This window comes from Pyrgilauda ruficollis, unplaced genomic scaffold (genome assembly GCF_017590135.1).
Source record: "Pyrgilauda ruficollis isolate IOZ18807 unplaced genomic scaffold, ASM1759013v1 scaffold132, whole genome shotgun sequence".
Classification (NCBI taxonomy): Eukaryota; Metazoa; Chordata; class Aves; order Passeriformes; family Passeridae; genus Pyrgilauda; species Pyrgilauda ruficollis.
The window spans coordinates 832854-850610 of NW_024511655.1; the positions used below are offsets into that span (position 1 = coordinate 832854).

Sequence of the window (17757 nt, forward strand, 5' to 3'; positions counted from 1 at the left end):
AATATTATTATTATTAATAATATTAATGCAACCCCTGTTTTCAGAGATATTTTGGATTGTGTATTGGAACAGAGGTTATAATTTTTTTCTCATTTTATTTTGTAATAATATCTAATTCCTGTCCTAGGTCCAGTTCTTTTCTGACATTCTTTTAGTTTGCTTTAACATTTTTCAGTTTTATTCCGTATTCTCTTAGCTGTAAAAGCTGTCTGAGGGGAAGGCACAGAGAAGAAGGCAGCTTAACCAACTGGCTTTTAAAACCAGCTGTCTTCTGTAAAGGTGTTCTGGGACACAAAACCTTCCACTGATGAGAAGCACCAGCGAGCATTCTGTGCCATCCAACACCTACTTTGTCTTACCCTTTATTCACATGCACCACCAAAGGGGCATTTTACTATGACTAATTTCCTTTAATGTGAAAAATAAAGTCTTCAGGCAGGGAAAAAAAATATTTTGCTTCTTTAAAAATACACGTTGGTGTGACAGGCAGGCAGTTACCTACCCACGGCTCGAAACACCCACGGTTTCCTAAAACAGCAACAAAAGGTCTTCAGCTTTTAGAGTGTGTCAAACCTAGAAAATGTCACGTGCTTTACTCACAGCACCAGGCAGTTACAACCATTCAGCATTTTCAAGGCAATTAAAAATAAATGTAAATTAAAAGACGACAACAGTTGGGTTTTACCAATTTTATTTCTATTTCTTTAGATTTTTTTGCTGGAAACTTGTCTGTTACAGGTCTGTTGGTGAAAATGTGCATTTCAGACCAGTGATGCCAATAAGTACAATATAAAAATGTACAAATCTGAATTGCTTTTGCTTACTACAGATTGTTATAATAATGTGACAAATAAAGCATCTCTGTTGGCACGTGAACCCACTTATCTGGATTTGGCCTTTTTCAGTACATACAATATTTCAAAAAAATTTGCAGTACACACTACCACTCAGTGTAACACATAATAAAACCAACAAGCACTAAACTCAATAATCATGTTTGGTTCAGAGACACAGAGATGCCACAAACAGAAGTGTTTTATGAGGTAAGCAGTAAGAAATGTTCCTGAAATTTGGACAGAATATATCCAGTCCTCCTGGGTCCTGCGACTGCTAGTAGCATTGCAATGCTTATTTATGCATTATGTAGGATCTTAACTGCATTTGCCTCAAAATGAGTTCTAATTCTGTTTTGGTTTAGCAGCATACAGGCAACAGCTAGATTATTCTTCAGCATACAACTCTGTTAGCTGGCTTATTTATGAGATTTACAGGCTTTTTTTTTAAATTAGCATTATGCTATAATTATTAAAAAAAAAAAAAAAAACCAAAACAAACAAAAAACCCCTAGTATATCATAACAGATTAAACACACAAAATACTTAGAGTTCCAGAAGATAACCTATCATACCAAATGATGTGTCCCAGCTGAGGGAGAACCACATCAGGTGGCACACAAGAGTTATATTATAATGCACCTTTCATATATCAATGTGGCTAGTAACACAACTTAAAACTACTATGATAATAAACCCCAGATCAGACAAAGAATCCAGCTTTACAAAATGCATAACAAAACCCCAAAAAATCAAAAAACAACCAACCCTTGATATTAATTGATCTTCTGAAATGTCTGCTAGTTTTTAAATTAATGCAGAGACCCATTCAGAGCAACGTTCGATGCATTTCCGTTTGCAGTAGAACTATGAGGCACTGTAAGAACATCAAAACCTGGTCTAGACACGGGTAACTGAAGTATGAGGTATTGTGAAACAGGAACCTTTTTTGGAATAGAGCAGTAATCACATTAAGTAAAAATTGATCACATAAAAAATCTACAAAAAAATGATGTCAATAATATAATTTTCTATGAGAAAATTAAAACCTATTACATGGCAGTATATGACATTGTATAACAAAAAAAAAAAAAAAAACTGATCCACAAAATAGCAGCAAAACACAATGACAAAGATACAGAAAAGCAATGTTAATTTTTTTTTCAAACCATGCTGGGAATTTATCCATAGCAGCTCAATAAAAATGGAGCATCCACTCCTTTCGTCTTTTTCTTTTTTTTTTTTTTTATCTTTTGAATTTTTTATCTTTTTTCATTTTTTTGTTCTTTTTTGTTGTTGTTATTTTTTTTTACAATCAACACCTTAGCGGCAGTTTTCTCACATACATTTCACCATCACATTCTCCTCGAGCATCAACTTCAACAGCTATGTCCACGTCCCTTCAGCTACTTTCTAAAATAATAATAAAAAGATACATAGCCAAGATGTGCAAATTTTCTATTTGTAGCTAAATAAAAAAAAAAAAACAAATGGGGCATATTCTGGAATAAAAACTTCTTTCAAGTACTCCAATTTTCATATCTATTAACTATGGTGTTTTTTCATGGTTAGACTGCTTTTGAAAATGTATAGGAAGGGGCCAAATAGACTGCCTGGTTTTGGGTTTGTTCTTTGAAGCATATCCTTTTTTTGCTTTAATAAGCTGGGTTAAAATTGCAACACCAAGGGTAGAAAGATTTTCTTTTTCAAAAGGGGTGATTGCATTAATTTACAAATCATACTGGCCTTATGAACATCCTCTGCAATAAATATTCTTTTTAGCCTTAACTATAAATTATATATTTTAGTGTTTAAAAACCTTCAGTTGTAAAAACATCTAGCGATAATCCTTAAAACTATGTGTCCTATATGTGAACCTTTAAGGCCCCTAATTTATAAAGATGAGTTGGCACCAAAGGGTTCTAAACTCCAAACTTTTCTATAGAAAAGGAAAGGAAGATATCCTGGCAATTTGTGAATGCAATTTTCTCTCACTGGAACACAACCTTCGGAAAAAAACAATCACCTCTCCTCTAACACCATAGTTAAATGCACTTGCTTTGCAATTCCAAGTTTGCCAACAAGCACTTTATATATTTCCAAACCATTCCATTAAAAAAACAAACAAACAAAAAAAAAAATTCCACACAATAAAAGAATGTATTTCCTATATCTAATGGACTGAAAGTGCTTTGAATGGAATGGTTTCAGAATATTACAAACGAACAAGAAAAAAAAAAAAGACTGAACTGTGGATTGAACCTGACTATAATTAGGCTGAATATCTGTGGGGTCAGAACAGCATTTTTACACAGGTAACTACAAAAATAGGAAGATTACAAAAATATAATATATTATGTCACTATTTCGGTTTCTCTTTATAATAGGGTCCTGTATGAGTAGTACATTGGCCTTTCCCAACCACACTAAGCTGGAACCCTACAAATGCCTCAATGCACAGGCAATCCACAGGCACAAAAAAAAAAAAAAAAAAAAAAAAAAAAAAAAAAAAGATTAACATATAATAATGCTGCATACTAACATACACTAACTTATGGGTTACGTTAACCATTTATAAGGTGAAGAGGATAAAAAAAAAACCTAAGGAAATAAAATAAACATTTACAGATGAATTATAAAGTGACTAAATGCATAAGCAAGCAAGATACAGAAAAGCCTAGAACTGCGTTAAAGCTATGCTCTTTAAAGAAAAAGAATATTTCATTTACTATCTAAAAAAAAAAAAACCCTCTTCTACTTTAAAAATGGTTGGTTGGTTTGTTTTATATGTACGAAATCAAATCTAATACCTCCCCTGGAGACATTTCGTGTGTTAATGCCTATTTTTACAACATACAGACAAGAACACTTTAATATAAAAACTAGTTGATTATTATTGTATAAAATCCTCTATTTTTGTAGCACAAACCCCTGGGGGTAATGCAAATACTATTTTTTTCTTTTTTTAAGACAGTTTTTGGGGTATTTTTTGTTTATTTGTTTGTTTGAAGTCACAGATGGAAGGGAGACAGAGCAAGAAAAAAATATAACAAGACTGGTTTTCCCTTCTGGTATAAAAATGTCCTGGAGAAAAGGGTTTCTGGGGGGGAGATCCTGATGCCGATTCCTTCTCAGATGCCCTTTCTTTGTCTGCTTTTCTTGCCAAGCAAATCCATTTAGGAAGAAGTCCTCTTTAAATGTTCACGTCTCGCACATCAGTAGGTGTGCAGGAGAGGTCTGCTTCGTCCTCTACAGTCTTTGTTTCTGAAGATATGTTGTGCTGCTGTGCCTGGCGTAGACTGGACTCCAGGAGGGACTCAATCTGTTCTTGGCAGGCTCGTAAACAATCCTGCAGGAGGGTGCAATGCAAGGGGACACAGACAGAGAGAGAGAGAGAGAGACCCAAGAGTCCTTTAGAAAGGTCACAGGCTAAAACACCGTTTTTTTGACAAAGCAAGAGAAATGTTACCAGGTTATCTGGGAGAGCAGCAGGCTGGAAAGGAGGGTGGGAAGAGCAGAAGCACCCGACAGTGAAAGGACTGGCTGAGCAAGCCTGGTTTTTCTGCAGATTGTACCTTGCACTGCTGCTTCTCTGCCTGTGCTCTTTACAGTTCTCTACAAGCCTCTCTCCCTACTGCTCACAACTGTGATTTCTACTTTTACCCCAGGAACCCTCCAGCAGCAGAGTCTGCTGGAAACAATGCTCACCAACAGCGACTTTCTTCCCAAGGCTAAATTCCAGTGACAGAAATGCCATATATATGTTGAGGTGCCCATGGCCAAAGCTGCGTGCCAGCTGCTGCAATGTCCAGCTGTGGGCAGCTGATAAAATTCCTAACCCTGTCAGCATCTCCAGAGATGGACTGGGCTGTCAGACCCCAAAAGGGAGAGGTCTCTCAGAAGCACCACGCACTACCAAGCCCATCCAAGCTTCCTGTGTGCTACCACATCCACCTGGAAATCTCACTCAGGCTGAGACATTTTCCTCTCACTTCCAAAGCATTTTCTCCAAGCTGGATGTGCACACATTCCTCCTGAGGGTTCAGGAGGCTGCACAGGCCTCGCTGGAAATTAAAAAAACCATAAAGAACTAAGAAAGATCCTGTCTGTGGTGGGGAAAGGCAACTTCCCCCAGGCGTTATGCCATACCATGAGGAGAGATATCAGATTCCCAGCAGCCAGAATTGGAGAAGGCCTTTTAGCTCAACCTGCACAGCTTCCTGCAGGCTGTGGAAGCCTGTACACCCACTGCAATGACACAGAAATGGTGCCCTAAACAGGCCAAACAGTCCCACAGCATTCTGCCAAAACTCATCCAGCGTGCTGTTTACCCTTATCTTTATAACAAACATGGTAAGCTTTCCCCCCAAACATCTTTAACTCTGTGTATGAAGGACTTTGAAGTTTCCTTTCAGCATTGCCTTTTCTGATTTAACCTATGACATGTGTTAGCCCTTGCGGTGAACCCAGTCTTCCATGATAAATTGCCGTCAAAAGTGTTAGGATGTGCATGACTGAGAATGAATGTTGTTTTCCTGAGAGGGTGACCTGCCTGCTGTTTTCTTTATTTCCCAGTTTCAATTCTGCCTTCATTCAGAGGCTTCTTGTGTGATCTACCAGCTTTTCACTGATTCCACTACCACAAGAATCTCCTCTGCCACCAATAAGGGCACATGGCATTTGGGGTAAAATAAGATTAGAAACCCAAGCAAACAATTCTCTGCAAGTCCTTTCTGAGAGAGAGGGAGGTTAATCCTACCTCTAAGCAGATCAGACCATCAGTTACAGCTCACTGAAAACACATAACCTATGACCTTTCCTGGTTTAAAGCCTAGTGTAATATTTCCTCTTGACAGAGACACACAGCGTTTTAAATGACAAAAAGAAACGCTTCATATCCTAAAGTCATCATGCCTTTGGCTCCTGCATACCTCTGGCCTCCACAATAAGGTCTCTATGAAGTCCCTGCACCCAGCCCTCCTCCAGATATGACGGATCAATCCTGACTGTACGGCTCCCCCTTGGACCACAGACACATTAAAGAGTCCACAGCAGCACAGCTTTAGGTGTTCCTGGCTTTACAAAGCCACTTCTGAGGATAATTCTCTTTTAGCATGCTCAGTGGTCCAAACTGAAAGCATTTTTATTTTTCAGAGCAAAATGAATCCTCTTGGGTTTTGTTTTGGGTTTTGGTTTGTTTTTTTTTCAAGTGGGAGTAGATTTTATGGTTTTATTGACGGGAACTTCAAATGATGGCTTTTTTTTTTTTTTTTGAGTCCTGACCGTTTGCATATAGCGTGTTTGAGCTCTGAAAACTAAAACCATTCAAAAGAATTTCTATAAATACCTATTCTTCTCCCTCTGGAGTTCAGTTATGAATAATTAAATAGGACTATGTAATTTAAAGGTACTTTTTGCCCACAGATTTTTTTTTTCATTTAAAATTCTCAAGAGTGCAGCATGCTGTAACTGTTTTTTTTAAAAACAATCTTTATAATATATTATGAACAGACTGTCTTAAGCTACAGTTGAATGAAAAGGTTTTTTTACTCTTTAAGGCATTTTGTCCATGTCTTATTCACATGGCTATTAGATAAATAGTTTGCCTGTAGGAATGCATTAGAGCTAGCAAAAAACAACTGCAGAACATAAAATTCACTGTGAACAACCTCACCAAAGCTGTTTTCATTCTCACTACTTCCCAACACTGAAAAGCAAATACAAAACTTGTGCATTACTCTGATAACTTCTCCCAACAACTTTTCTGCTTCACTACCCAAATTTTCAATGCCCACAGTTTGTTCAAGGTCATAAACCCTTCCTGGATTAATTAAGCTCCTCAGTGAAAAAAAAAAGACCAAAAAAAAGAAAAAAAGAAAAAAAAATACTTGCTAGCTTAACTGATGTGGTCAAATACCTTTAAGACACAGTGGACATGATCAGACTCCAGGGTCACAGAGGAAAGGAAACAAACAACAACAAAAAAGGAACTGCTTGGAAATCCTTTGTTCCTGCCTGACCCGTTCTGGATAACAAGCACATGTTTGAAGGTGCCTCTGAGAAGGGGCAGGCAGGAGGCGAATTCCAATGCACTAACAGACAGCATGGAGACCCAATCTAATCTAGTTCAGCAAATTTCTGGCCTGGAAATGAATGTCAGGTAAAATTCCATCTGTTTGGATGATGGGGTCAAGAATAGAATGATGGAAGACAGCCCAAGACTTCTAATTGTGATTATCTGACTTCTAATTACCCCTGATCAAAGGCAAAATGGGAAATTGGACTCCTACCAACATATAAACACAAACCATAAAGGAATTCTAATCAGGTGATATTCATTTTACTTTAGATTCAGGTCTCTTTGAGACTAAAGGTAAAAAAGTGTAATTATGTAACCTGAAATCCAACAGACCTGTGCTCCAGCTAACATATCATCAGGGGGACCACCAGCCCTGCTCTTAACATTCCAAGACTATCCAATATAAAACCTGTTCCGTGACAAGGGGAACCATCACTGGGGCATAGCACACTTCATACAAATCCCAGTGAAATGGGATACAGGAATGGCATTTGATACCACAGGTTACACAGACAGGTATTTTGGGAAAGTCTCCCTGCAGGGGAATCATGCTCTGTATGAAACCAAGCAGATTCCTCTCCCAGAACAACTGTTTCCTTATTCCACTCCAAACATGTCAATATATCTGTACAGACACAGAACTTTGTGATGCCAATTTTCTGTAGCAATCCATACAAAATCCTTATTTCTACCTAACACGTGAATATATTTAGCACTGGAAGCTGGAGGGGAGTTACTCCCTTTTCAAACTGTTAACCAAGCCCAGGTCAAACAGATTGTGGCCTTGCAATGACTCAGGACAACTAAAATGAAACAATCAAAAAATCCTCTTTTCTTGCTAAAGCAACTTTGTTTTCTTTTTCAAGAGCTCTGTCATCAATTAAGTCACATAAGGACAGGCTGTTGTTCTGCATGATATGAGAGAATCCACTTCAGTGCCCAGTATCAGGAATGGTTAAATCATCTTGCTTGAATCAAGATGCTGCCGGGACAGATAGCAAGCATTTTCCCTCAGTACCTGCTTCAAACATCTCACCCTGGACAGTGGCCAACCACACACTGGAATTATCTGCATTGTTCACAAACTGACTAAAAGCGTCACACGTGCATACCAAACTGAGCAGCCCATTAGTTCAGCATTTCTTAAGAGTATTCAGCATTTCAGGTCCCCAGAGCATTTAACACTTCCACACTATTACCTCAGCTGCAGTGATATAAGTGGCAAAGAGAAGGTGCTCAATACTGAGGCACTGTTCAGGTGATAATATAAAATAACAAGCTGACATACTGCATTTTTCAGCAATTGTTTCATGTAGTCTATCAAAAGTAAAATATTCATTTAAGAATAATTAATTGCAATGAAATTGCTCTATCCCATCAACAAAGCTAGTTACGCAGTGGCTGGGCTGGGACAGTTTTCTATACATTTAAATTATTAACATGTAAAATAATTTAACAGCATCTCCAAGATTCTGCTCCTAACCACAGAGTTGTCTTTATTTGACTCATTGTCCAGTGCTTGGAGACCTCACAAGAACCTTTTTAAAGCATCTATTTATTGGTCTTCCACATTGTTACAAAACAAAGCTCAACTCTGCCCCAACTTCACACACCATTATGACATGGATCATTGACTTTAGGTCTTCCTTGTAGGCTCCCTTCCTGGCCCATTCACTCATGAAAGGTTTATTGCTCACTAGTTACTGATGTGCATCTCCTGGAAGCTGCAGGGCAAAATGAAGGGTCCTGTGAGGACCATCTACCTTGTCAGAAAGTCGTGGGACAAGCACTTCTTCCAAAAAGGAATTCAATACCAGCTACTGTGAAGGTCTAGCACGTAATAAACCAAATTAGATCATTAGAACTCTTTTAAGAAGAGCTTTTTCACACCACTTGGCACAATAAAAGGCCTCAAGAATGGTCAAAGATAAGGTCAGAGATACCACAAGGTCTCAGCAACTGTTTCCTGGTCTTATTCCCCAAGTTTTGTTTTACAGGGGCTCCTGGTTCAATTACCCCCAGCCAAACACGGCCTCTGCCACATCCTCATGTCCCAAACACCAGAGCTGGATGCACCATTCCCAACCGGGCATCACAGATTATCAGTGGGCATCACAACGGCCAAACAAGCAAGGCAAACAGTGGGCACAAGAGAACACATTGAGAACCCCCACTCTGAGGCTTGACCTTTCCCAAGATTTACTGTCAGATTAGCTCTCGTGCAGTAAGCAGGCATTCATTCTTAAAAACCCTTAACGCAGGAGATCAACCGAGAGAAAGAGTCACTTACCGGATCACATTTGATAACTTGTGATAGGAAATGTGTGAGGCATTGATAGGAGAGGAAAGTGTTAGTGTTCCCCAGATGCAGGCCTTGCACAGCTGCTACCACGCTGCCAGCTGCGATCATGGAGGGTGGGTTTGAAATAAATTTAATATCTGTATGAAGAAAGGAGAAGAAAAAAAAAAAAAAAGACTGAAATGATTGCTTTAGGAGAAGCCTGTCCATACACATACACTCTTTGTACCAGCATGGCTTTCAGCTGCCAACTATTGCATTCAAAAAGGCAGCAAAAATGGTGAGCAGAAAGGTGCCTCCTGCTCTGAAACTCTTACAGGTCCAAACCTGCAAACATTTATCCACATGAGCAACTGCTCTGCAGAGAGTGGCCCTTCCTGGCACCGGGCCTCGGAGGCCATTCATCACTTGGAGGTACTTTTATCATAAGCAGGGCCCCCATTTTTCCAGGGTTAAATACTTTGCTCCTGTGAATTATGCCAGGGGGGTCAATGGCACTGCACATCTGAGAAAACCTGTTCACATCCTGCAGTGTTTTGCATGGTCAGATCCAAGGTGCACTCCAACAACGAGTCCTGGGCCCCTTTAAAGCAGAAACCTTTGCTCTGACACTCAAAGGAATATTGCTTTAATGAACAACATCAACAAAAAGAAAGAAAAGAGAAAGACTGCTTAACCCTGTCAGGAGGCAGATAATCCATATTTAAATTAAGGTTTCATCTTTAAAATGCTTTGTCTCAACCTAGTCTCTTGTCAGTGGCTGCCATCCATCCTGGCAACAGGGATTTAATGTAAATGTGGCATAACTAAGTGACGGGGGTCCCAAGAATTGGCGGACAATCAGTTACATTCTGATGTGACACCATGCTGACAAGAGGCTGGGCCCCCTTCCAGACTGCATTGCTGTAGGTCTCTCCACAAAGCCACTCCCAGGATCCCTTAAGGGGCTATCTCTGCCATTTAGCATGTTTTTCCTTTGGGTTTGTTTGGTTTGGTTTGAGTTTTTCTAGTTTTTTTTAATAATAATAGTCTACATTTTAATGATAAGACTCTTTTCTACTGAGCAGGAATGCATTTGATCTGTGCCATCGAAACACCTTGGAGGAGAATCGGGAACAAAGGAAGCAAGCAGCACAAGTCAAGGTCCAATTTTGTGAGGGAGAAAGGGAAACACCGCAATGTACACCAGAACCTGAGATACATTCCTTCAGCTTTTATCAGAATACAACTTCCTCTGGATTGGAAAAATATAAACCATCTGTCAAACCCCTGAATGAAATCAAAGGAATGGACAGCTTAGAGGGCTCAGTGGAACTGTTTAAGTATTAAATCATGCATCTCCTTTATTATGATAAAATAACTTTCGTGTAAATGTTTTACAAGTGGAACTAAAGCCTTCAGGACTCCATGGAAGTCCTGGCTCTGAATCTGTTTATTCAGACACCTCTGACACTCCACTGTGGCCCTGACCAATACCCACCTTCGAAGGGGCACTTAGCGAACCTCCAAAATTAAACTGATACACGAAATTCTGGCCATGCTTTGAGGATGCACTGCCAGCGAAAAGGGAAGCTCGAGCTAAAGCCATCTCATTTATGTTAAAATAAACACATCAAAATAAATGTGGTTTGACCCCTTTTCCTAACCTGGCTGTTTCCAGGCAGATATAAACACACCCACCTTCTAGCAAGCTGCTGTCATTCCCCAAAAAAAAAAAAAAAGTTCTGCCATTCCAAAGCCAGTCCTGAACTGAAATACTGACACAGACCTGCAGGTGGACTTTGGAAATGGGGGATTCCCAGCAGGGATCCCACCAGGATGGAGTTGCTCAGAGGGGTAGGGTGGCAGTGCCTTCCCGACACTGTTTACGATGCTCCACAAACGGGACATGACCAAAATGTGTCACTTTAATGAGCCCGTCCTGACAGGATCACGTTTGGGATTAATATTTGTGTTCTTCTTTTAAATGGAGCAGTAAACAAGAACATGAATTCATAGTCACACCCTCATTCTTTCCAAGGTGGAAAAGTGATAATGAAGTTTAAATGACCAGTTTGTGTCTGTCCCTATAACCACTCCAGACAAGCAGCATGGACTGCCTTTTTGTTGCAACTCAACAAGGAATTATTTGTGGCAGAGGCCACTAATTTCAGCATATTAATCAGGGGGCCCCTCTCGCCTGTAATTGGATGCCCCCAAGTGAAGAGTGTGGCATCATTGTCAGCCTCCATCGCCTCATCTTGCGCTATTGAGCGCTCAGGAACAAGGGGGCTTCGGTGAGATGAATTAGACCTGACACAGCCACAATGGGGTAGGGGGCCCCATCAATTGAAGCACACATCCCCAGTAGCCTATCTGAGACTTCATCCAAAAAGAATAAACAACTTCAGCGTTGTTAAAAAGAGAGAGAGGGAGAGAGAGAGGAGGGGGAGGAGAGAGAAGAATGCCAGCCACCCTGAAGGGAGGACAAAGCAGGCATATAGGCGCTGCAGCGCTTTAAAAAAAATTCCTAACAAGGCGAGTCACCCCTTTTCCTTTTTAAATGGAGCAGCAATTCCATCCGTCTGGAGAGCTGGGGGCTATGAATGAAAATCTTTTCATTGAGGCAAATCAAAACTGTGAACATAAATCACTTGCTGCAAGATGCAACAGGTTCCAACTGGTCACATACCTTGAGACTTCCAATTTTATAAAGGCCGGTGAATGGGAGAATTGTAACGCGCTCATTTCAAAGGGGGATCTTTCTTTCTCCTTTGGAGAGGACCAAAGCAGCAATAATAATAATAATAATAATAATAATAATAATAATAATAACGAAGGAGCCTGGTATGTTTTGATAACCAGAGGAACATAATGAAATGCTGAAGCTCCAATATTTGTTGCTATTCATTGTTATGCTTGTATAGAGCTGCAGTTCTCCCTCAACACCGGTCTTAACTTGGGCCAAAAGAGGCCTGCTTCCTTTTGAGCTCTCCCTGCCTTGCTCTGCCATGCCAAAGTCCCATTCATTAAGCTCAATTATGTGTTAACTTCAAACAAGCCCTGGTAATTTTTTTTTCTTTTCTCTTTTTCTTTTTTTTTCTTTTTCTCTTTTTCTCCCAAACCTACCACAGCACAAAGGCATCCTTTGGTGAAAATGGATTTTTCAAAACCAAACCAAATCAAACAAATCCACTTCTACTAGCCAGACAACTGGAGAGGGAGCCTAGGAGGAATTCCCCTCAACTTCACCTTGCAGTGTAACCTTCTTTTTCTGGAGCAAACACATACACGCTCATCTACAAACACTTCCACAGGCTTCACCTTGGTAAGCCAACTGGCCAAGGGTTTGTTTTCTAAGCAAGCATTATTTTGCAGTCTCTTCGTAGGAGAACCTCCTTTACAGAAGAGGACACAGGCAAAGGAGAGACTGCACTTGCCCCTGAGGCCACTTAAGTGAGCTGTCAGTGTTTCCAGTGGACTTTGGATCGGGCCTCGCAGCATCCAGGCAGCACAAGGCATTTGCAGTCCATCTAGGTTCGTTTTGGCAAGGGGAAATGCAGCACAACCCAGCAACAGCAAAGCAAAGTCCAGATGCTGCTTAAGCCACATGTGATCTTCACTAGCCAACAAAGAAGTCATGAGAAAAGCAAAAGGTAGAGAAACCCCTGACATCCAAAAATAACAATAAAAACACAGAGCCTAGTGGCAGCCTTCCTGAGCGCTCCTTCCCCAGGCAATATTCCCAACTCCAGCAGGGAGCTGAAGAGGGCCCCAACTGGTGAGCTCAGCGCTGGTTTTTTTTAAAGCTCAGTAAAACTCCCAGAACATGGTTCTCATTTACTGATCCATTCTCCAGCTGTGGTGTGTAGCAGTGTTAAATAAAGGCTCTGGATGTGCTTCCTAAAAGAAACATAACAACACCGACAGTAGATCAAAGTACTGGACTCTTAGCAAGCCTCCAACCTTTGAACTACTCTTGCTTTCATCCCTGTCATTGCCAACACAACAACCTAGGTTAAACATCCCCACATCCAAAGGGGAGCCCGGGTGGCCGTTCTTTTTAGCTCCAAACTTAGCAAATCACGCCTCCAGAGTCGCAGCAGCCTCGTATCTGGTAGAACCTGGCATGGAGGGACACACTGGACTTTCCCAAAATGTTGCTGCAGGTGCTTTGAAGGTTGTGGCACTCCCAGGACCAAGCATTACTCCAGGCAACCTCACCTATGAGCTGATGTTAGGCCCAAAATGAAGAGCAATGCCAGTGTTTATAAACTTCTCTTTTACGGCTTGGTCGTTCTATCTTTAGGCCTTGCAGCAGGGCCGGTTCTGTGAAATAAAACTTTTTTTTTTTTTTTGGGGGGTTTTTTTTTTTTTTTTTTTTGTTGGTCTGTTCCTTCTGAGCGCCTGCCATCTTCCTTCAACCTTTTCATACCAAATCCGACCTCTGGAAAACCAGCTACGCGGCACTAGCGGGTGCCACCGGCCGCGCGCGTCCCACCGAGGTTTCGGAGCGCGGATACCACGGCCCTTTGGAGGCCGGCCCTGCTCATGGCTCCAGCACAGCACGTGGTCACGAGGGTGCAGATGGCAGCGGCTCGGTCCTGTGCCAGGAAAAGCCTCTGTGCCGCGTGGCCCTCCTCCAATCCACCGGCCACCGAGGAGAGGGGGGAAGAGGCAACTTGAAGAGGGAAGGTTTAAAACCCCCACGCGGTGCTATTCACAGGGAAAAAAAAAAAATCTCCCTCTGCCTTTAAAAACTCGTCCTAAAGAATGAATCCACAGAGGGAGGGATTCCCCGCACGGGCAGTAAGCCTTTTGCAGCCCCCACATAAACCGGTGTGGGGAGGCGAGGAAATCGTGCCACGCTGAGCTGCAGAGAGCGGGGAGGGGCGGGGGGCTGCTCCCTCTCCCTCCCTGACATCCACACAGAACTCCGACTCAGAAGCGAAACATCTTCTGAAAAGAAAAACTTACCTCTGCCAAAGTAATCCACCTTCTGCAAACAAGGGGCAATAATCGGGGCTTAAACTACCTCCCCACAGCTCTGCGAGCGCGCCTGAGACCAACAGCTACGGGAAGCTTTACAAGCCGGGGGGTGGGCGCGTGTCGGGGAGCAACGCGCTTTGCGCAACGTGCAGGGCTCATACCTGTAGCGCACAGAGCCACAAAAGTCTGAGCATGTTTACGGATGATCTGCTTGGTGTCCTCTGCCAGAGGCATTTTAGTAAGGAAATGTTCAATGAAATCGTGGGGGGTCATTGCAGCCAGATTCCATTTCAGCTTATTCACCAGCAGCAGCTCCATTTGCTGCAAAGAGAAGAGGGACGGGAAGGGGGAAGGAGAGAAGAGGAAGAAGGGGGGGAGCGTGGTTAGAGCCGCTCGCACACGGTGGTGCCGGGGCGCAGCGCCGTCCCGGGCTCGGCGCAGGCTGCGGGGGTCCCCCCGCGCCGGGGCAGCGCCCGCCGGGGCCGGCAGGGGGAGCCCGCGGGCCGCCCAGCGCCCGCCCGGCAGCGCGGGGGGGTCCCGCTCCCGATCCCGGATCCCATCCCGGCCCGCCGCCGCATCCACAGCTCGCCCCGCCGCCAGCAGCCCCGCAGTCGCGGCCGGCGCTTCCGAACGTGCGGGGCTGCAATTCTCTCTCTTTTTTTTTTTTTTCCTGCATTTTTATATATATTTTTAAATGTTTGTTTCGATTTTTTGGGGTTTTTTTTTTTCATTTATTCTTGAAGTGATTGAACGTGAAATTACCAGTAATTCGTCGGGTCTAATGGAGTTATCTGTATAAATGCACAGTTTTTCTGCGGTCAGAGGAATAGTTTCCTTCATTTTTGAAGCCACAAACATGCAGGTAGCTCCGAGCAATTGCAATCGGCTTTTCTTGAGGGGTTCAAACGACAAAAATCTGTCCAAATAATTCATAGCCAAGGGGAAAACTTCCTCTTCACACTTCTGCTCCTCGCAAACCTGCAAGAAGGAGAGAGATCGTTGAAGAATAATTTAGTTGAGGAGAAAGCCAGGCTTGTCCCGCTGCTCTCGCCCTCCCTCCTCCCTCACCCCCAGGCTTTGCAGGGCAAGGTTGAAGGAGACGAGGAAGAAACGCAGTTGGGGAAAATGGATAAATATGGGAAAAGCAGCGGCATCAAAGAAAATGAAAGTCACGAGTGACAAAGTGGGGGGAAATGTTGCGTTAGAAACCCGCAGGCGATTCATGGCAAAAGGGGAGGAGGGTAATCGAAGAAGAGGTCTGTGCCCAGTTTTCCAGCCCCTAAGAACAAATTTTTTAAAAGGGAAGAAGACGGAAAGCCGAGGAAAATGCTAACCCCCGTGGTTGGTAACGGGGTGCAGGGCCGGGCTCGGCCCCGGATTCATTTATTTCGCTTTTATTTTTTCATCTAATTTGCCGTTGTGCTGCCGATTCCCCTCTCCGGTCGAGACACAAAGGTGGCGTCCAGCCTCATTTCCCTAGACGTCATCTTTTCAAAAAATATTTAAAAATATTTAAAAAATTATTCGAGCTCTCAAAAAAGGCTGAAAATGAAGCGGCGGAGGTCCTTTACCGAGCCCCGTGCCTCTGGTCCTGCTGGGGGGCTCCAGGAGGATCCCCCGAAGTGAAATCCACCGCCTCCCTCTCTCGCCCTGCAGCACAGCCGGTCGCGACATTTCCCAGAGCAAGGCAGGGCGCTGAGGTTTCAAAAATTAATTAAAAATACGTCGCGGGCACCCAGGGCTTCCGAAAAGGCATGAAAATGTAGCCCAGCTCCTGGGGCTCGCTCCGGGAGCCCCCCCAGACGTGTCCCGCCAGGGACGAGGCCCTTTCCAACTGGTTTTTCCCAGCGACCTTGCCGCTCGCTGCCGCAGCACAAGCGTGCCTTTGAGGGGTGACCGCAGCTCCAGCCTGTCTTCACGCTGAACAAAGAAACTTTCACCCTGCAACTCCCCCCAGAAACGCCGGAGCCCCTCCGGCCGGTCCCCCTGCCCGCAGCCCCAGCGGGGTCCCCCGGCCCCCGACCTTCCTCCCCCGGCCCCTTCCCCCGCTCCCCCCCGCCACACACACACCCTTGGCTTTGCTCCCCGGGACTTTCTTCGTTTTTCTCCCGATTAATAAACACTTTTGCTTTGCAAATAAAAGAACAAAGATGGCGCATAATACTGGCACGGGCAGCCGCTTGCATACGTGTACAAGGATATTAATTTAAAATAAAATCCCCAGAAAACACGAGCTGGCAGGGGCTGGCGGCGGCCCCGCGCGGCCCGGGGCTCGGCGGCCGGGCCGGAGCCGCTCCCCGCCGGGCCGGGGGACCGGGCTGCGGCAGCGGGGACACGGAGCCGGCGGCCACCGCCACCTCGGGCCGCTTCCCCTCGCTCCACGCGGGCGTCTCCGAGGGCAGGCAACGTGTGCCGCGCCGGGGAAGCGATCCCGGGGGACAGGGAGAGGGGGCAGGAGATGGGGCAGCGGCTCCCGGATTAATTCTTTTCGGTGCCGCAGCTTGGAAGGAAAAGTCGCCGAAAGATACAAACCTCCAGCATCCAAGTGGCAACTATTTTCCTCATATATGGCAAGATTTCTTTCTGCACGCATTTGAAGTAGGAGACGGAGGGCGAGCAGGTCTCCTCCGCCTTCAGCATTGTCTGCAGCACCCTGTCATTGAGGAGGTTGGCATCCAGGTAGGCTCGTCGGATGGTCTCCACCTCGCAGCACAGCAGCTGATGTTCCATGTCTGCCTTCGTCTCCTCGAGTCAGTTCTCTGCAGCAGGACTGAGTCAGTCGCTCGCTCGCTCTCTCTCTCTTCCCCTTCCAGGAGTCCCTTGGATGCTGCTTCTGCTACTGCCGCTACAGCCCTCTGGAGGCTGCAAAACTTTCTAACTTCCAACAAAACTCTCCTGGTGTAGTCCGTGTGACGTTACTGTTGTTAAGCAGAGATCAAAGCATGAGAGAGAATGAGAAAGAGAGAGAGAGCCAAAAGCAAGGGGCAGAGCCCTAAAGCCATCCCATAGGCTTCAAGTCCTTCCCCTTTGCTTAGCTTATAGAGAGCAGGGTTTTAATGCAAATGAGACAAGGGCTCGCTTTCTTCAAGGGCAAGGGAGAAGTGGGGGAAACCCAAATTGTCTCTTCAGTGGATCATGCATAATTTTAAAAATGGAGCAAGTTCTGCACTGGGAGCCAAATGATGAATGGGGCTAAGGCCACACACAGACACCAGGGAGAGAAATGCAAGGAGACTTCGTATTATTTACGGGGGCGCCAGGGACGGGAGCAGAGCAGCACCAGTGCCTTGCTGTTTGCTATCAATATTATTATTATTATCATCATCATCATCATTATTAGTGCTGTCACTGGCATGTAGCTGCCATGCTGTCCTTTAAAAAGGCGCACTCCCAACCTGAACGCCTACTCTTTGTGGCTGACCCCAAGGGAAAACCTTTCTCCAGTTTCCTCAGTCCTGTTTTTTCCCAGCCAGGATGGTTTTGTTGCACACCAAAGTTTTCAAACAATTGGGGTGTCCACCCCTCTACCAAGATGGTTATTTTTCCAACCTTTTTTTTTTTTTTTTTTTTTAAATAAG

The 17757-nt window shown here is 43.8% G+C and overlaps 1 protein-coding gene across 1 annotated transcript; it reads right to left on the reverse strand.

Moving 5' to 3' along the window:
- Positions 1 to 674: 674 nt before the first annotated feature.
- Positions 675 to 17245, reverse strand: CCND1 (cyclin D1). The gene is made up of 5 exons (XM_041459173.1): positions 16712 to 17245; positions 14942 to 15157; positions 14341 to 14500; positions 9203 to 9351; positions 675 to 4182 (listed from the first exon to the last, which is right to left on the reverse strand). The coding sequence occupies exons 1-5, from the start codon at positions 16907 to 16909 to the stop codon at positions 4027 to 4029; spliced, it is 879 nt and encodes a 292-aa protein (XP_041315107.1). The 5' UTR covers positions 16910 to 17245; the 3' UTR covers positions 675 to 4026.
- Positions 17246 to 17757: the final 512 nt, after the last annotated feature.

Bases quoted from the DNA above. Each gene is read 5' to 3' on its own strand.
- CCND1 (XM_041459173.1), bottom strand. From the start codon at position 16,909: ATGGAACATCAGCTGCTGTGCTGCGAGGTGGAGACCATCCGACGAGCC. The intron at 15,158-16,711 runs GTTTGTATCTTT...TCCTTCTTGCAG, and splicing joins TTGCCACTTGGATGCTGGAG to GTTTGCGAGGAGCAGAAGTG. The intron at 4,183-9,202 runs GTAAGTGACTCT...ACCCTCCTGCAG, and splicing joins AAGTTATCAAATGTGATCCG to GATTGTTTACGAGCCTGCCA.